Genomic DNA, 20731 nt, shown 5'->3' on the forward strand with positions numbered 1-20731 from the left:
GCGCCGCTTCTTCCTCTCCCAGCCGTCAGCCCTCCTCCGTTCGCCGTCGACGGGACGCGACGCCAAGGATGACTCGGCGGCGGCGACGACGCCGGCGAGAACGGCGGCGCCGGGCTGACCAGGCGCCTCGTTTATATAAACAAGGAAACCAAGAAGCCGTCTGCTTCCCACACCCACCGCCGAGCGACGAACACCGGAAGACTTCGAACTCTGGGAGCGTTCCACAACTCCGCCGCACCGCATGTGGAACGCGAGCAGCTCAACCTGTCGGTAGCCTATCGGGTTCCGATACGACGGCGAAGACTCGCACCGCATACGTTTGGCAGGTGCAGGGCTGCATGCACCGTCTCTGTGATTGTACTGCGTGCCGAAGGTGTCCGATTCGGTCGTGGCGGATTCGCTTTCCAGCGGGCAGAGAGGGACCAGAAAGGTTGTGGATGACTTGCGGAGGGTGGCGTGGTCCGTGGAGAAGCAGAGACGATGGAGCTCACGGTATGTAATGACATGGACGTTGTGCCTCCTGGATGCTCTCCTGCTTGAGAACCTTGAGTATACTTGCGTTGAACTTCTTCGTAAATGCGTCTTGGCGAATTGAACGCGCTCAACGTCCTGGTAAGCCATAAACGGATGACAACTCTGACCTAGCCGATCTGATCTTGCGCGTGCGCATCTGAGTGCACCGGGCATCGCACTTCAGCATATTTTGCCACAACGCCTTCGTTGCTCTTGTAAAAGAGGATTTACAGCGTGCTATACGCCGATGACCTTCTGCAATAGCCGGTGACTCGGGGAATTTCAGAGAGGACACCATTTGCTGCCGGACAGCTTTAACTCTTTCACGGCGGTATATTTCGCGCTTTTCGAGACAGGGCTGCTGTAGGAAACAATATTTCCAGTTGTGACATATTACGGCACCTATCTCAAGAGCGTCCGGGCATGAGAGGTTCTTTCAGGGCTTGTACGTTTTGTCGTCGTCGCAAAGTGTCCTGCAATTGGCAGTTGTCGACGGACAGCACGTATAACAAGTACCTGGGTAAGCGACAGACCTGACAGCGAGCATGTTACTCCTTAGTTATCTGTTAAAATCTCATTAAGAATATCTGAACTTTACTACCTATGATTAAGAATCTGATAATTTCAAGCAGGCCAGGCTTTACCGAGTACGAAAGAATTAATGTCTTAAACCATGTCAGTTGAGGTGCGTCAGTTCTAAACTTAGAATGAGAACGCTCACGAGTTTCTGGTTGTTGGTCGTTATATTCTTCACGACTTCGTGTCCGACATCTGTACCCCGCGGTCTCCATGTGGAAGGACGTTCGCTTCGCACTCGGTATCCGGGGCCGACTCCGGAGAGTGAACGTCTCAATGCGCTGGGCGGCATACTCAAGCGGCACGTCGCTAAGCTGCGAAGTGCCCCGAGGGCGGAGCTTGTGTTCCTCGTCGACAGTTCGGCGTCCGTGGGCGCCGACAACTTCGTCAACGAGCTGCGCTTCGTGAGAAAGCTGCTGGCCGACTTCACGGTGTCTCGCGACAGGACTCGCGTGGCCCTGGTGACTTTCAGCTCGAAGAAGAAGGTGGTCCGCGAGTTGGACCACATCACGGTGCCGTCGTTCGAGAACCACAAGTGCGCCCTGCACAACAGGCAGCTGGCAGGAGTGAAGTACTCTGGTGGTGGAACCTTCACACTGGGAGCCATGAAGGAGGCCATGGTGAGTACTTTTCATATTGCTTCGTTTCGCAGCAGTCTCTTGTACGAGGTGTGTGTGAGTGTGTCTTTTTTAACAGTACAGATATTTTATAAAATACTATGACAGTCAGACATCTGTCGTCTTCGCGCACAAACTCTACGTCGAGGCGGAAATACTTTGCCGCATCTAAATTTACATTTAAACAATTAGTGAACTGAAGCTCGTTAATTATTTCGTAATTATTGAACTTGAGACCACTTGTTTGTATGGAAAAGTTGTAGGGCGTGACAATTTATGGCATACTAATTTTTTCATACATCCCCAAAAAACACGTAATTTCAGGTATTAATAATCGAAATTGAAGGCCCGATCCAGGCGATACCGAAAGTGAGTGCGTTTCCAATGTAGCCCAAAATACGAATACGAAAAAGACGCCTTGAAATCCGTGACGTCACGCTAACGTACAAGTGCGAAGATTTCGGCGCGAAATTTAAAAATAAAATGCTGACCATCATTGTAGCTGCTATTAATAAAGTTATGATGGTGAAATCAACGACTATAGAGTTTTAAACGTGTGATTTGCTGTCTAAGCTGATTCATACTTTCACTTTAGTGTTCCTTTAAAGGAATTGTATTAAGTAGGTCTCACTGGTGTTCATATATCCATGGTGCCATGGAGTCGTCGGCAAGCCAATGGTAGTTGACCATGAGCGTTGGCAGGATTCTGTCCTTGGGGGTGAAAACACGTGTTGCATAGCAGTGGGGGAGGTGGGGGTGAGGGGAATGTATATAAATGCCCCTTTTGCAGCCCCTGCCGACGCCCATGTACTTGTCTACAACAAGACACCCAGACCAGGGGCGTAGCCAGAAATTTTTTTCGGGGGGGGTGGGGGGGTTCAACCACACTTTATGTATGTTCATGCGTGCATTTGTATGTGTGCGTGTAATTACGCAAGCAAAACTGAAAAACTTCGGGGGGGGGGGGATTTGAACCCCCCACCGCCCCTGGCTACGCCCCTGACCCAGACCATTCAGAAGTGCGATAATGTCTAGAAGCCGTGATCGCTGCATGTATTACGGAGCTGTATTCTAGCTGTTGCAGAACAGAACAGCAGAACAGCTCTTTTATCTCTTCGCATCTTTCTAAGGACATCCTCAAGTTTGCTCGCGAAGACGCGGCCAAAGCAGTGTTCCTGGTTACGGACGGTTACTCGAACGGAGGAGATCCTCGGCCTTGCGCGAAGATGCTGCGCGACAGTGACGTCACCATCTACACGTTCGGAATACGCAATGGCAACGTGCGGGAGCTCCAGGACATGGCCTCGACTCCGTACGACGAGCACTGCTACATACTAGACAGCTTCGAAGAGTTCGAGGCACTCGCTCGAAGGGCACTTCACGAAGGTGCGTGTCTTTCTCAACGTATTTGGAACTGGGGATTGACTGCAATAAAGTGACAGTCCATTTAGCTAGCCCTATAAGCATTGCACTGGCGAAAGCATACATATATACCTTGACGCTCTCCGTCCATAGCATTGTTCCGTCGGGGCCACGTCCTCAACACGTGGCCACCGACGTAGCATCTACAAAGGGAGCGCGCCCTTGTCCGCAGAGACGCAAACACTTTCGTGTTCTAATCTCATAAGAATGTGCTTTCGGATCAGGCCCGTAGCCAGGGGGGAGGGGGGGGCGCCCCCCCCCCCACCCCCCGAAATTTTTATGATACATGGTGTTTTACCGAAAATAAATAATGAAAATAGGCCTTTTTCTCAAATAGTGAAGGCTTTCAGTAAGTGGGTCCCCTCCGAGAAAAATTCCTGGCTACGGGCCTGTTTCGGATCCTCTACAACAATTTTTTTCACAGAGAAATCTATCCTGTGCCGTCGCCGTCTACGTAGTAGTAATAGTAATAATAGTTGGGGTTTTACGTCCCAAAACCACGATATGATTATGAGGGACGCCGTAGTGGAGGTCTCTGGAAATTTTGATCATCTGGTGTTCTTTAATGCACCTAAATCAAAGCACACGGGCCTCTAGCGTTTCGCCTCCATCGAAATGCGGCGGCCGCGGCCGGGATTCGATCCCGTGACCTTCTGGTCAGTAGTCGAGCACCATAACCACTAGAGCACTGCGGCGGTTTAGTAGTGTAGGAGTACTAGTAGTGGTAGTAGACGGCACGCAGGTCACGTGATCAGAGGTGACATAAAACGAAATGACATGATGATGATGCACGTGATCTCACTAGACAATCACATACACTCACGCAATTACAGCCTCGCTGTCCGACGGTTTTCACGGCGTAAAACTGGCTTCGTTTTTTTTTTCTTTTTTTTTTTAACAGCGGAGATGTTAAGGCCGGGCGTAAGGTGTAACCCGAGGACAAGGAAAACCAGTTGGCGGGTATGCGCCACAGGAATTCGGCAAGCTCCACTACATAGTACAAGCATTTATGGGAACCATATAAATGCGTTGCGGGTGGGATATGGAAGTGAAGGTGGGATTGAACGAAAGGAGGAGGGAAAGAGGCTGAAGCATATCATAGCCATGTACAGTATAGTATAGCAAAGCGTCGGAAAGGGAAGTGATGGTGAGGAGGTGGAGGGGAGAGCGTAAATCATAGCATATCCTTGTATAGTATAGTATAGTATAGTATAGTATAGTATAGTATAGTATAGTATAGTATAGTATAGTACAGTATAGTATCGTATAGTATAGTAAGGGAAAGAGAAGTGACGTTGAGGGTGAGTGATGCGAGGGTGAAGGGATGAGGGGAGAGGGTGTAGCATAACACAGCATAGTATATAGATATAGTATAGTATAGAGTGGATGGGAAATGAAAGTGATGGTGAGGAGGAGGAAAAAAAAGAATAGGAACGCTACCAGCCACGCTGTTTCCTCAGTCTTCGCACCACAAGTTCGTAGCTGCCCCAAAGAAAAATTTTTTTCCGCTATGGCGCTGCGCGCCAGACTACTCCACCGGGAGTTTTTCGCAGCCGTTAAGTACACGCTCAACAACGGTTTCATAGTCAACGGTTTCTCTCTAATAAATGTTTTCTTCGATTACCAAAAAACTCACAGATATGCACGTGGGCCCGCACCAGCTGGTGAACGCAACAGAGTGCGCGGGACTGTGTCCGGAAGGCCACCACTGCTGCGACCACGAGGAGCTCTGTACGTGCGGTGTATCGTCGGGACAGTACGCCTGCCTCTGTCCTAAGGGTCACTACGGATCGGGACTCAGGGGAGAGTGCCACCGTAAGTGTGTCCGCGATACTTAGGTGACGGCGGCAACGCGTTTACGTAAGGCTTTCATCAGCATGTCGTGAGGTACACTGCTGGAAGAGCACCGTTGCACCAAGCAATCCCCAAGTACCTGTTTCTCTTACTTCAGGTGATAGCGTGCTATATTACAAATTTCCATATCCCAGAACACCACGTAACCATGTGTTAACCAGAACGGTTTCCATCCCTTTGTCATCCTTGCTGTTACTTAAGCAAAGGACTGATTATTACCTCTGCAGTTATACCTGTTATACCTTCGTTTCACCCACCGAAGGTGAGTCGAAGCGTTCACGGGAAGAAAAGGAAAGGAAGTGCTCGAGGTCACGATACGCGCGGAAGTAGCTTCTTGCCCCTTTGTCATCTCCCACTGTGTAGCTTCCAGCGCGCTCGTTAGAACTAAAGGAGAGAAAGCACTTTAAGTATTGCAGTATACACTATACTCAAAGCGTGTGACCAATCCCTGTAACTTTCGAAAAATATTTGCATTAGTCGATTAGTGACGAAATAAATTCTGATAGTGTAATTCAATGATTCTTTACAAAACGTTTTTACTATGTCTCTGGGATTGTTTCACTCCGTTGTTTTATTGTGCCGCACATCGCCTATCCCTGCAATTTCGTACTGGGTCGTGGTCCGAGTCAAGCCCGTGAAGACTTTTTGACCGCGTCCTTCAGCATCCCGAATGATGGAATGCTGGAAATCAATAAAGTTTTCAGAGTTTCAAATTACACAAACCTAGCTTACAACTACCTAATGAGTACTAAAGTTCAACTGCATATTGAGAAAGTACACCGTGGCCATTCCTCTCGTGTTCTTTTTTTTTCGTTTCTTTTTAAATACGAGGGCGCATCTTAGCATGCCCTACCACCCTCTGCGCGATTTCTAAATATTGAACAGTCTACCGTATGTATTCGCTTAGTACAAGCACTGGTAAGCACTTGCTAATGTTGTCCAGTGCTCGTTATGTCGGTGATCCGTTGTTGTACCAGCAAAACAGCCGAACCTCGTTATAACGAACACTGATACAACGAATTATCTGTTATAGTGAACTAAACACGAACTTTGGTTGGCCACGCTTTATTTCAGTGACATTTATTCTTTTCGTAACGAAATAGAAGACGCGAAAGCCGCAACGATATCGGCAGTAACGAAGAAACATTCGGGGCGCGCGAGGCTCGAAATTCGGAAGGTAGCATAAAAAGCAAAATAAATATTGAAAGACAATTCAAACCACATTTTCATTTTACAAATGTGGTTGTGACATCACAAATTATATTCAAATTTGGTTAAACAGTTGCGGAAATTTTGGAGGCTGAGAAGCTACTCAGAGAAACTCTCGACGACCGAAACTGCTGAAATAGAAAATGCCCTCTCGTGCATGGGCACTGTGGAAAACTTCGTTCTGGGCAGTGCTGGGAAATGCCATCAGACGGAGATCACATCCTTCTTCAAATAAATGCGAACGCGGGCCTGTTTTGTCAAACGAACTTTGTTCTACTGCGATTTCACTTGCTCGTGTTCCTGTCTATTTAGTTATGGAATGCCATAACGAGACAGGTAAGGACATATATAGGCGTGCGCACGTGGGAGGGGGGGGGGGCGGCCGCCCCTCCTAGTCACTTAAGAGGGGGCGCAAGATCTTCCCCATACATTGACCCCCCTAGTCACCTAAAAGCGGGGGGGCGGGGCGCAAAATCTGCCTCGTACATTGACCTAGTAGGGGAAGGGGTGGGCGCTGCAATGAACCTTCGCCGCCCCCTGATGGGGAACCCTGCGCACGCCTAAGGGAAAGGATTACGTCGTGATTATAGCGGGTTTGAAGCCGAGAGTAATGCATTTTTGTATCTAGGATTTTCGAGCGAGCCAGATTAACGATTTGTTAGTACCGATTTTTATCTCTACTGTTACAACAAATTTCGGATATAATGGACTAATTTATGGTGCCGATGCTATTTCGTTATTACGAGGTTCGACTATATTGTCCTTTTTCAATCTCAATCAAAAGATGATAAACAATCATAAGCGTGCACACAGGGAGGCCCCCCCCCCCCCTAATAATCTAAAGCGGGCGCCAATTCTGCCCCATGCCTTAACTCAGTCAGACCTTTCACGTCGCTTTTTAGTGCGTAGGGTTAATTGGCTACGGTGTTTTTTGACGATAATGGCGATCAATTAAGGACCCCTGATGTTGCATTTAAGGAACTGTTTACTTCCCATCTTTACCCCAGAAAGTCGGTGACCAATGGCAAGCCTTTGTGAGAATTACATCATCGCTTCGTCTTCATGTTTGCGTTCATTGCAGAGCTTGTTTTCTATTCAGACTCGACCATCGGGGGGGGGGGGGGGGCAGGGGAGCTGTGGTCAACCTTGCCCTCCCCCCTCCCTAATGGAGAACCCTGCGCACGCCTATGTGAACAACTACTTGAGTGGGCTCTGCCCGATCTTTTTTTTATTTTTCATCGTTCGTTGTCCAGCAAGCCCGCGAGGCGGCGAAGAGGCAAGACCTCGACGTCCCCACGTGGGAGGCCTAGGCCAAGGAACTTAAATTGCTGTTTGATAATAGAGTTTATTCCTCCTCCACCTCGTTCGTTGTCCTCATAAGACTCACCTGTTTCTTTTGTTTCGCCGCACAGCGTGTCCCCGGGGCACCTACCAACCCGTGGAAGCAAGCGGAGACGCGAGCATCTGCGTTCCGTGCCCGCACGCTCACCAGAACTCCTCTCCGGGCAGCACCAGTGTGGCCCAGTGCCACTGCAAGAGGGGCTACAGCACCGAGGGCGGCACCTGCAAGGGCATGTTGTTTTTTCACCTATCCGCGTTACGAAAAAAGAATGACGCGTCGCGTTGAACGCGTATACATATTGGCCGAGCTTTGGCAGGGGCGCAGGCAGAATTTTTTTTCGGGAGGGGGGGGGGGGGGTTCTAAGCCCCGCCCCCCACTCCTTCCCCACGCTCCCGACTACGTGAGTGGGCTGTCGGGTTTCGCGCACTTCTGTATATGCACTGACAAATAACGATATAATGTAGAAATATATTCCAACTTCGATATAACGAATTAGTTCACTTTTTGCAACAGTCCATGCCCTCTGTTCTCTCTGTTTTCGCCCCTTTGCCCTTTCCCCAGTGCAGGGTAGCAAACCGGACATGCGTCAGTTTAACCTCCCTGCCTTTCCTTCTTTCTCTCTCTCTCTCTTTGACCTCAATATATCGAAGCGTGTTTACCGGTGATACCAATAAAACGAGGTTTCACAGCTGCCGTAGAGATAGACCGAGGCGACTTATGACGCTCTTTGGCCACAAATGGCCCTTGCGCCACAAAAACCCACTAATCATCATCAGACCGAGGCGACAAACTGAAACCTCACCTGGAGCCGGTGATCAGATGGTCGAGTTGCGAGCGACCCGCCGCGGCTGCTGACCCGAAGGTCGCGGGATCGAATCCCGGCCGCGGCGGCCGCAGTTTCGATGGAGGCGAAAATGCTTGTGGTCCGTGTCACCAGGTGGTAGGAGTCTTCCACTACCTGGTGACACGGACAATTAATTAATTAATCAAGTTGCATGCGTTTTACGTGAACGCATTTTTCAAATAGCGCGCCGCGCTAACGAGAGCGGCCGCCGCGGAGTGGGCGGAGCAGCAAGTGTTTTCCGGCATCGGGGAAAGGGTGCACTTCAATGCGCCCCACGGCTCCACCACAGCACCGACAGCACGCCTTCGGAACGGCGTCGGCGGCGTGGAAAGCATGCGGCTCATTTGTGGCGATAGGTGATGGGCGGGAGCATGGGAGCGCTGGTGCATAGTTCCGTTTTCTATGTCGCGAGTGCCGTGCATCAGCGCCCGATTGGTGTTTTCGTCGTCGTCGTGTGTCAAGTAAGAAACGTGAGTAGCTGTAGGGCCGGTAGCACTAAACGCGATGAACTCTCACTTATTGGAAGCGATCGCGATCTTTCAGAGAACGGATGTAGTAGCCGACGGGCTGGGTTTTAGCATCTTGAAATCGCTAGCCGAAAAAAAAAAAAAAAAAAAAAAAGACGACGCCGCTTGTTTCGGGTATCACAGGGCTCAGTCTTCATGATCCCGAACGCGGAAGAAGCCATTATGGACTCTGAAAAATGGGTTAATTTCCCAACGAAATTAATCTCGGAACTAACAGGCAAAAATGAGTGATATTTTTTTTTTTGTTTTGTTTTCCTCTCGGTAAGGGTGCATTGCAAGCTCGGCCACCGCAATTCAGGCTTTCACCTCGCCTTCAGGGGCGTAGCCAGGGGGGGGTTCAAATTCTCCCTCCCGAAATTTTTCAGTTTTGCTTGCGTACATATACACGCGCACATACAAACACACGCACGAACATACATAAAGTATGGTTGACCCCCCCCCCCCCCCCCCCCGAAGAAATTTCTGGCTACGCCCCTGCTCGCTTTCGTGCGTTTTCAGACCTCAGCTCTTCTGCTTTTTTGGCGTGCTGTGATTTTGAACGGCAGCAAAAAAAAAAAAAAAAGGCGCGATATCCGCTTAACCCGATGTTACGACACTGTGTTCGACCTGCGTGTGACGTCCGGCCGCTGTGCAGAGGGCTTTGCCGGCGCGGCATTAAGTCGTTGTCGCTGTATCTCTGGTTTAACAATATTTATTTTATTATGTTATTGAAATTAGTTTTTTTATTGTTCTCCCATAATATTTGACCATACTTCCTGCACTTTCACTGCAGAAAAAAAAAAAGAAATTGGCGACTATACTTTTGCACAAAAAAACGACTTTCAATTTAACGAAGTTTTGATATAACGAAGTAAATTGCCGACTTCATACCGGCCTCGTTATATTGAGGTTTAGTTCTATATCCATGGCGGCCCAGCAGTCCCATTTCTTAGCCTACCAGTTACACTATAGTTTATGGTCATGTATGTTCTTGAAAATATTGTGAGCACAATAGTCACAACATTCGTCCTTCATCTTCTTCACCTATATTTAATCATCATCACTGTGAGCGTCACCTTCGCTTTGAGGGTTGGTCATCGGCTCTGCCAAACGAGAGGCGTCGAGACCACAACTGTGCTGCTGTCTTTCAGAGTGGTGGAGGTGCAGGGTAGTGTGAGCACAATATTCACAATATGCACTTGGAAAACACACGAGTGACACGCAGTGGTAACAACATGCAGTGGTCCGATGCGACCCGCTGAGTCCTCCGGCCAACGGGTACATGGTGAACGCGGACTGCGAGGTGGTGTTCAATGCTGCCTGCGGGTTTCGCTGCAACCCTGGCTACCGCCTCATCGGCAACAGCATACGCGTCTGTCAGCATGATGGCAACTGGTCAGGCAGTGACCCTGTTTGTGAGAGTGAGTCACACTTCCTGAATTCGCACAAGTCGCTTTAGCTATGTACTAATATGCCTTGTATAGTATAACTATATATAATTTGATCAGCTCCTGCTGCCAGCTGCTCATACATGCAGTGGTGCATGCTCACAAGGAGTTGATATAAAACAGGGGATCGTATATTAGCATAGTGAAAATATGTCAGTCTTGCTTGACAAGGTGTTTCTCAGTGTGATTGAAGTGCAACGCACAAAGGCCATTGCAACAAAAAGAAATGCCAAGGTGCTCGGCAACTGAATTAATTGCCAAAAAGATTTTTTTCCTCATCCCTATAGTAGCACTGTTTCTTTTTAAATCTCTGTCGCTTTGTTTTATCACTTCTGCTTTGAGTTTTTCATTGTTTAGATCGAACATAGTCGATACTGATCTGGTTCGACGTTCCAGCACACTGAGGTGAGATGTGAACTGAAGATGAAATAAATGAAACCAATGTCACAACGTGCTCGAGTTCTATGATTTGACTTAGAGTAAGCCAATGGCACATCAGAAACTGACAATGCAGTGCTCCTTTCTGAGAAGGGGCTACATTCCACCACTTTGATTTCACCTGGAGAACAAGATGTACACGTTGCGCAGTGACGTAATCTATGGGACTGTGGCTTTATCAGCTATGTTTCTCTTGCAGAGAAAAAATGTTCTCCTCTGGAATCGCCCCTCCGAGGATCCATGAGCTGCTCCAGCGACTCATTCGACTTTGACACAACGTGCGAGTTTGAATGCCAGAGGGGATACGCTCTCATCGGCTCCCGCAAACGGACCTGCCTCTCAATTGCCCTCTGGGATGGCCTGCCTGCGCTCTGCAGACGTAAGGCCCAAAATATTGCCTTACGGGTGCTTTCAAACACACAGAAAAATTTTATTTACTCCCTTAAGGGTAGGGAGGTTTTAGGGTGCTGGTTTGTTCGATGGATTACTATTAACACATAACATACCTTACTATTAAAGGGACACTAAGGTAAGACAGTGAATTGGTGTAGATTGATAAATTGTACTCTTAGAACTTGTTAATTGTCGTTAATTTTACAATCTAGATTTATTAACAGAGGAGAAAATCAAGGTCAAAGTTTCATTTTTAAATTTCACACCGAAATCTCCGCGCGTGACATCGCAGATTCCAAAGTGTATTTGTCGTATTTTGGCAACATTGGCTCTACGAAATTTCCTTAAACTTGGTACTATATTAAGTCTATGGCCCCCTCAGAGGACAATGTACTTTATTTTTACTGATTAGGAACTACGTAGGACTTATGTAGTAGAAGACGTCAAAATCTATAACGGAAATTCAAGGTGGCATCGCTACCCGAATTTTCTTTTTGCGCATTTTCTCACTTACCAAGGATCTTCTCGCAGCAAGCGTGGTGACTTTTGCAAATGTGAAAGAGCAATTTGCCAATATGAGAAAAAACGTTTTTCTGTTTAAGTGTCCCTTTAAGACATAAAATTATTGTACATGATGAGGAGCTTGAGCTACACAAGTGCACCAAAACTGAACTGCGTACTGTTCTCACCCGTTGAGCACCGGAATATAAGACATGGGTATCTGACAGAAATAGCCTTCAAATTTTCTTTCATGCAGTTTTTGTGTCATGTTTATTTGCTATGTGCCAAGAAAAATCATAAACACGCACACAAAAAAATTAATTCGTCCCCAGCAATGATTCTATCTTACACTTTAAGAGTAAAAGTGTTAGACGTATAGGAAAAACCAGCATCATTTCTTTGCTACCTAAAATTAAGAGCACTCCATACTAAGAGCAACATGAAATAAGTGTAGGCAAGTAAACTATTCTTTCTATTTGCATTCATTTTACAGAATATGTTTCATTACTTGTTGATAGAGTCAATGTTCAAACATGTACCTTCTAAATACTCCAAATTTTCAGCGTTGGTACGTCACTGCAGTTTAAAAAATGTCAGCATAGTTTCTGATGTATGAACTCTTTTGACACAAAGAATAATAAAAGCTTCCTAGTTTCAATGCTCGGTTTCTCTGGAATTCTCTGGAGTGTTATTTCTTACCGATAACTATAGATTGTGAAAGTACGTTCAGCCATCAAAGGGACGCTAATAACAAACTCTGTTAGTGTTGGCTTGCGAACAATTCTTTGTGACAAACGCAGGAAAATAAGGCCCGATTTTCGACAGCACATTGATGACGTGTGTTCTGTTTTTCACCAATTCAAGGCACATGCAGTGTCTTCAGCTTGGCTTTCAGCTTGCTGTCAGTGTATGCAAGCTAGCATGCATTTCGAGCAGTCGTCTTAGGGCATGCCCCCTTTAAATTCGTCAGATGTCTTCAGTGCTCCTTTGCAAAGAGTAGGCTAGAACCTGGAAAAGCAGCTGATGCTCATGACGAAAGCAATACTTCAGTAATTTCAGTGATGGCTTAAGAGTCGCTGAAAACTAAAAATGTGTATCTCAGCTATCGTTTTGTTTTTGAAGATGACAGTTGCTGTCATTTTCTTTGTCTACTATATTTTGCTTATGTTACTGATGTTCTGCTAATTCTGCCGAATATTGTCACTGTGATTGTGCATTTAACCTGCTGGAAAGAGATTGCATACTACCGTAACTTACTGCAGCCGTCACCTGCCCACCCTTGGTGCCACCAGCCAACGGGGCCTTGAGCCCACCCCACTGCAGCGAGACAAAGTCATCGTACGGAGAGGACTGCTCTGTCTCATGTGACCACGGATACCGTGTTTCGGGCCCCGACATTCGCCACTGCCTCAGCACGGGAACGTGGAGTGAGCCCGATGATGTGACGATCTGTGCCAGTAAGTAGTTGTGTAGCTAAGTTCTGGTCTCAATGATGATCATGAATGCAGCACCTCTCTTTGAAAAGGAGTGGAGGCATGTGCCACAAAACTGGTTCTTTCAAAATTCCTGGTGCACACAGACCTCTAGTTTTACATTTCAATGTGTTCTTGTTGTGAAGCATTGTACCATAGCAGCAATTCATGTTTAAGACTATTACATCATCCGAACTTATAAAATTTGCAGATCACACGCATATATGTGGAAATAGATATAACATTTGGGAGGCTTTCAGTGATGCCACTGTTTGAGCCTATTTCATCCAAGGTCAGCTGTTTCGTCCAGCTGCCCAAACATTGCAATAAGTGTCATCACAGGTGAAAATCAATGTACACTGAGTATTTGCAGCAACTGATTTTCTGTTCTCAGGCCCTCGCATGTCAATCTGAGACAATGTTTTGTTCCAGATTTTAGATGGATTATATGATCAGTCCTCTCATTTAGTCAAGGTACTGATAGTACAACCATACACACTGAGGACCTACCTTTTTGCACACCCACTTCACTGCGCACCCAGATCACCTGATACAGTTTACTACACTTGCCTATTTATTATATTGCTTTTGAGGCCAGTCAGGAGGAAGTAGACTTGAGAGAGATACAGTATAGTATTGGTTGACTTCATCTACTTGTTCATTCTATAGCTGCGGCAGTCATGTTATTCCTTTTTTATAAAGTAGAATTTCACTCTGAGAATAAAATTACAGAGCACATATCTGGTATAGTTCGTTACATGGGCTCTTTCAGTCTACCTCGAACACATGAGAATGTTCAGGTATGCATAGGAACTTCTGCTTACTCATCACAGACCGCATTACCCAGCGCACTTGATTTAAGAGAACCTGGTCTGCCCTCCGTCTCTTGACAGGCACTGAGCCTCCTGTTATCAGAAACTGTCCAGGCAACATTATGGTCAACTCAGAACCAGGTTACGGAGAAGCATTCGTCGACTGGGAAATGCTCGAGGCTGTGGACAAGGCCGGAGCCTCACTCTTCCTCAACGTGGCTCCATCCGTGATGCCACCACACTTGTTCCCCATAGGAGAACACGAAGTGTCGTACTGGGCCGAGGACAAGTGGGGAAACAAGGCTTTCTGCAACTTCACCGTGACGGTAGCAGGTGGGTCAAAGTGAGAGGTGCCATCTTCAAGAGTTCGTTGTTAGCGTACACTAACACATTCTGCTTAGCTAATAAACCTTGTTTCGTAAAAGAAAGCCTCTGTCACTGTGACGTAAATGACAATGATGATAATGTTGAAGATCTACATTCTACAAGATCTACAATGTCAAAGACCGCCCATTTAGTGACCAACAATCACCAAAGAAAGAAACCTTTATGTTGCTCTCAAATGCTTCTTGGCAGTAACAGCGTGGCTTACTGTAGACTTAGTTCCTTTAATTCCTTTAACTTAGCCCCCTTCAGCAACCCCTTTTGTAGATAGCCACCACGCAGCCTCAGTTTATTAAAGAGAGCTCGTGCTCAAGAAATGGGGTGGTCAAGGGCACCTCCCAATCCTCAAATGTGAAACTTTTCTGTGACGGCAATGCCGGGTTACGTTTGCAGACCCAGGTGGTGCAATGTAAAGTAGTCTGATCCTTGCCGTGTGGACATCAATCCTCATATGCAGTGGGATGAATTTTTTTATGTGTATAAAGGCAAGAAGATCCCCAGCTTGGAGACAACGTTTGGAAAGTCGGACCTGTCTTCATCAGAGCAACAAGTGGTGCTTCTTGTTGCTCTGAGATGAACAAGTCCTCTTCTCGTAATGTTTACTCCAAGCAGAGGACTCTCGAACTGGAACCTTCGCTGACCTTATGCCTATGTTTAAGTTTTTTGCCAATTTATCATAACGTTATAGGCATAAATTGCACACCCAGTGCTCTAAATGTTAATGTACTGTGCTCTGATCATAAACAAGATTTTTTAGGAGTACTTCTTTTTCTTGTATAAAAGTGTTCTAATAACGTCCGTTCGTTGGTTGTGTGCAGATGTGGAGCCACCTTTTGTTGAAAACTGCTCCGACCCACCTGTAGCGTTTTCTAATGGGCAGTCATCCGTACACGTCTCATGGGAGGAGCCGGAATTCTCAGACAACTCGGAGGAAGATGTGAAGCTGTGGCAATCCCACAGCCCAGGATTGGCGTTCCTTGTGGGCGAGACGATAGTGACATACGTAGCAACTGACACCTCTGGAAACAACGCTTCTTGTGTCATCAAAGTCACTGTGAGAGGTGACCACTTTCTTCCTGACAAAAGCCTATGCATATAGTGCGAGGAAACTGGACTGTATTTGTTCTCAAAGGGCACGAACACATTCTGGCCATACGTTACAAGTAGTTAGCTGCCGAGGAGCATAACAATTCTGCTAACAGAATTCTATGAGAATTTCATTGATACAAGAAAACCAAAGAGATAAAATCAAGCTTTACATAGCAATGTGAATAGAATTATTGCAATATTTTATGACTTGTACAGGCTGTATAGCTTCCCTGACTTGCTATATACATTATGGTCATCTCAACGTGAGTTCAATCAATTTTAAAAAATGTTGCTTTAACTGCCACTTAATAGTGAGTTTTAGTAATGTGCACGTTGCATCAGTAATGGCACTGTGTACGTGAGAACGCCACATTTCGCAGAGAGCTCGTGCGAAAAACGTCTGCTTATGCACTCTATGCGAAACATGGCATTGCTATGTATGCAACGCCATTACGGATGCAATGTATGCAGTGCTGAAAATTGCTAATGACGAATTTTCACACATGCGTCATTTCTGGAACCTAGGGACAAGCAGTGATGCGCCAGCCGGTGTGATTGCTCCGCTGTCGTGACATTATGCCCCCAAATCATTACTAATTCATGTGAGAACAACAATACTTACCAGAAGTGGCAATCATTAACCGCAATTATATGCTGACTGTGCTACTACGTGTCGCAATTTTGACAACAGTTCTTCAAATGAAAGATCAGCTCGTAAAGGCATTGAGATGGTTTGGCTTGCAGACTGCTAAATTTTCCCGTAATTGTCATACGACACATGTTGGAAGACAGTGGTGCATAGGAGGTCTAGGGTCTAGGTTCTCTTTATGTGCACACTTCTTGTCCATGAGCCGATACTATCCGTAGTTGCCAAACAGAGCAACTTGTTTGTATAATGAGGTTTGAGTGTAGTTCAATTCCTAATGTATGCGTTCCTAGATAGCTTTGATCTGAGGACTGTTCGTACTGTTATCATAACCAGTCGGTGCTCTTGGGGTACCCAGTCCTTAATTTCTTCCGGCTATATTTTCAGAGAATCGATGTAGCCAACGACCTCATCCAGCCAATGGGAATGCCAATTGCCAAAGCACCACTTCTGGTGTCACTTGCACCATTTCTTGCCTGGATGGTTATAAACTTGAACCTGACAGCCCCAGTGAATTTTCATGCACTTTTGAGGATGGATGGGCTCCTTATCAACTGCAATTTTTCCCTGACTGTTCTGGTAAGTTTCTCAGCTGATAAGTCAATCAGTATACATTCCTATCAGCTAACGTACACATTTCACACTTTTTTGTGATTTACACATGGTGTTTGATCAATGAAACATTTCACCTGCCAATGTGGTACTGAATTATGCTGCTCTACTAATGAATACAGATCCACTAGTTAGAATCCTTTGGCATGGTGACAGCATTCTCATATAAGCAGAACAAGGAAAAGCCTGTGAGGCGAGATTCTCGCATCCTTTAATAAACGGAAGTAGGTAAAAATCAACCCGCCACCCTTATTTACGGCATATATCACAGCCGATCAGAAAAAAAGGAAGTTTTTACTCTCTTCCATTCTGACATTTGTGAATCCATAAATCGGCAAACGAAAGACCATTACCATGATTTAAAGAAGGCAACGGAAATTTCTGTTGAGATATGAACAAACCTCACAAATATGAGAACTGAAATTTGGGCGAGTTTGTACAATTGCATACTGAAGCAAGTGGCGCAAAAAACAGACACATTGTCGGCAATGTGGTTGTGGACCGCTATTAAGTGGCACATCAGTGTTGTACCGGAACCATAACAAGGTGTCCAGAGAGATCGTGGAAGCCTTTTTTATTCAAAAGAACGGTCTCATTTGTATCATCCAGCCTTCATTGAGCTTTTCTTGTAGCTAACATGGCACCTTCGCTTTCCTCGTGACAAAGGCTCGAGTCTGAGCATGCGTTATATAATCGCAAGCTTTTAGTTTATAGTAGGGGTGTGCGAATATTCGAAATTTCGAATATTTTTCGAATAGTGTTTGCTATTCTATTCGATTCGCACTGGAATTTTACTATTCGAACTATTCGAACTTCCCAACGACAAATACAGTCAACGTCCGATTAAAAGTGACCCCTTCAGATTTTCAGTATGCTTCACCTCATTACACTCTCGTATTGCGGCAAAGCTGCCTTTCAAGCTTCGTCATGGTCGAACTGAGCCAAGACACAGTCAACGTCCCATTAGAAGCGGTCCCTAGATTTTCAATGGGCTTCACCTCATCACACCTCCATATTGCAGCAAAGCTGCCTTTCAAGCTCCGCTACGGTCGCAAATGTATTAATTTAAAACAATGCTGGTTCCAACCTGGAGATGAAAGATGTGGCAGAGTTGAGGGCTGTATTAATGCTCTTTTGAACCTGAAATTTGGGCAGGAAGTTCGAAGAATCGCACGCTGGAGCTTTTTAGCATCCAAAATTTCAGATGTTCTTATATATCCACGTCTACGAGGCAGATTTGGAACTCCGGACTTGAAGGGAGCACACCCTTGTCCACCACATTAGTTGGGCTTCCAAAGAAGTTGAAAGAGGAGGAGAGGCTGAGGAAATGGCATTTTTGCCTAGTACGCAAAAAGTGTTGTCGGCAACACCTTGGTTGCACCAAATCATATCCATAAATACAATTCGGCCTCTACATTGCCTCATTCTTGATAAGACAACTACGAAACACCACCCCACCAGCGCTTCATCAACCTAGCAAAAAGAAACACTTTCATGTTGCTATCTCATAAAAATGTGCTTAGGAATCCTCTCCAACTTTTTTTTCTGCAATTTCGCTTCGAAGTATTTGAGAAATATGCGAGAAATATTAGAGAAATATTCGATTCGATTTGCACTCACACTTCAATATTCGAATTCGCTTCGCACCCGAAATTTTGCTATTCGCACAGCTCTAGTTTATAGCCTTCTCAACTGCGTCACTATATGTTTGTGTGGTTTTCGTTGTAGGGGCCGATTAAGATGGTGTACTGCTTTGTTATCCATTATCGTTGGGGGAGCGGGATGAGGTGTTCTAGGGTGACAATGTAGTTTTATGATCTTTGATGAGTGACAAATAGGCGTGGATTCTTAGAATAAACTTTAGTTTGGTGTTAGCACTTGTCTCGTGTCTCTGTTTCCCCAGGTGAAAATGATTCCCATTCCCAGCTGGGCTATGAAACCTGGAAATCTTTCCAGGCTGGAAATTTTCCCAGCTGGAAATGGAAAAATTTCCAGGTTCCATAACCCAGCTGGGAATGGAAATATTTCCTGCTGGGAATGGAAATATTCCCAGCAAATATTTCCAGCAGGAAATGGCAAAATTTCCAGTTGGAATCCTTCATTACCAGCTGGAAATGAAAGAATTTCCAGATTTGACCTCGCGGCTATCGCATGCGCCTTAGCATGGTTCCTACAGGACCTGTTCGTCCAGTGAACTGCACACAGTCAAAGAACATGGTGGTGATATTTAACAGCATTTATTTTGACAGCATTTATGTGAACGCTTTTAGCAAGTGTTGGAACATATCTCGAGATGAAGAATGAGTTTGCTCATACCCTCGTACACCACCTGAAAAAAAATATTTATACATAGTGAGCGAACATCAAATCCACAATGATCCATAAAACGCAGTTCTACCAAAAGTATAGTTTTACCAAATCACATGAACAGCATCAATACAGCTTTCAAAAGCAGTACCACAATACAAAGTCAATGCAGTGCAAAGCAAAGGTGAGCAAGATCTGATGAGCACTGCGGTGCTAAGTAACGATTATTTATATTGACCTTAAACTACTCCGAATAGCCGTCTAACGAGTTCACTCGAACACATGTAATTACTCGCGTTTGTTGCATAGACGCATGCGCACCAGTAGGCGCAAGCATTGCACGGCATTGCACAAACCGGCCTGTAGCGTACTTCGCGCATATATATAAACATTACACACAGCCAGGTAACGCGACACCGTGATAACGAAGCCCACAAACATTCGGGACAAACGTTCACTTATACTTGAAATATATAAGTGACACTTACCTCCAAATGGAACACTCAGAGCTGAGAAAATCGCTGTCCCTTGATCGGCGCTGGTGTATCCAAGACATCGCACGCAGTACAGCAATAAAAACCGCTCGAACATGCTGGTCATCACTAGTAACACTTTCCAGAGATAAACCTGACCAAAAATAACTATTCCTTGCAACTGTCACACAGATATTCATCAAGGAAACACCCTAGACTATCGAACACCGAGCACACACACTGTGCAGATGTCACCACGACTGGCCGCCATGTGCTGTTCGAAACTGTGGCTGACTGCGGCGACATAATAATTTATGCAGTCTATTGGACCGCTGTCTTTAATGGTATTAACCTTAAAAAAAAAAGGAATACAATTTTTGTATGCCATATTTACAATACAGAGTAGGTTATTATTTAGCATTAACGTCATAAGTCACCAAGAAACGATACGAGAATAGAGCTACTGAGATGCCAACAAACATCGCGGCAGTGCGGCCGGTGCGGCGTCGGAGAGAGCAAGTTGTGGGATTCAAATAACTTTTTTCTTTTTTTTTGCAAGCTTGGCTTTTGCAGACCCCAAAAAATGACCTCGCGGACCCCCATTTGAGAACCACTGTTCTAAGTCCTGTCTAAATGCACGGTCTGCATTATACACTTAATCTGCTATCGCTTGTATGCAGATCAATCTTTGGGCAGCTGGAATTCCTTTTGTCAACTATACCACTTCCTCGCTCAAACAGGAAAATTTCATGCTGAGCAAATTATTTCCCAACTGAAGATGGAAGAATTTCCAACTGGAAATATAACTTCCCAACTGGAACTGGAAACTTCAAGCTGGAAATGGCTTTCCAGTCGGGAATTATTTCCATATCCATGCTGGAAATACGATTTCCAGCCTGGAATGGTTTTCATTACCAGCTGGAAATACAATTTCCAGCTGGGAATGGAAAATTTCCAGCCTGAAGAGCCGTTTCCAGCTGAAAACCAGGCTGGAAACCCGATTTCCAGCTGGGAATTCACATGCCATTTTCATGTGGGTCTTGCTTGTGTCTGCAAGAGTGATGCAAGAGTCATGTGCTTCCAATGTCTCAACTTAATCATGCAGCCAAATCTTATCCGTTAGACCAAGCCTAGATCAACGCCTCCTTTATTTTTTTCAATTCCAGTGCAAACGCTCGCTCCTCAGTGGGAACCGTTGGTCTGCCTTAGTTCAGGGAGTGGTCGTGGTACGACGTTACCTAAGGGGTACGACCGCTTGCGTCACACATGTGTC

General features: G+C 45.8%; 1 protein-coding gene across 1 annotated transcript in view; it reads left to right on the forward strand.

Moving 5' to 3' along the window:
* The first annotated feature begins 856 nt into the window (after nucleotides 1-856).
* The window catches only part of LOC119404531 (sushi, von Willebrand factor type A, EGF and pentraxin domain-containing protein 1), a 53207-nt gene continuing 33332 nt past the window's right edge, over nucleotides 857-20731 (forward strand). The window contains exons 1-10 of the mRNA XM_037671067.2: nucleotides 857-1709; nucleotides 2837-3092; nucleotides 4767-4943; nucleotides 7604-7762; nucleotides 10125-10304; nucleotides 10969-11148; nucleotides 12926-13120; nucleotides 14029-14280; nucleotides 15150-15392; nucleotides 16454-16645. Coding sequence (XP_037526995.1) covers nucleotides 1221-1709; nucleotides 2837-3092; nucleotides 4767-4943; nucleotides 7604-7762; nucleotides 10125-10304; nucleotides 10969-11148; nucleotides 12926-13120; nucleotides 14029-14280; nucleotides 15150-15392; nucleotides 16454-16645 — 2323 coding nt within the window. The 5' untranslated portion in view covers nucleotides 857-1220. The remainder of the gene's footprint in view (nucleotides 1710-2836; nucleotides 3093-4766; nucleotides 4944-7603; nucleotides 7763-10124; nucleotides 10305-10968; nucleotides 11149-12925; nucleotides 13121-14028; nucleotides 14281-15149; nucleotides 15393-16453; nucleotides 16646-20731) is intronic.

Source organism: Rhipicephalus sanguineus, chromosome 9 (genome assembly GCF_013339695.2).
Source record: "Rhipicephalus sanguineus isolate Rsan-2018 chromosome 9, BIME_Rsan_1.4, whole genome shotgun sequence".
In the NCBI taxonomy this organism is placed as follows: Eukaryota; Metazoa; Arthropoda; class Arachnida; order Ixodida; family Ixodidae; genus Rhipicephalus; species Rhipicephalus sanguineus.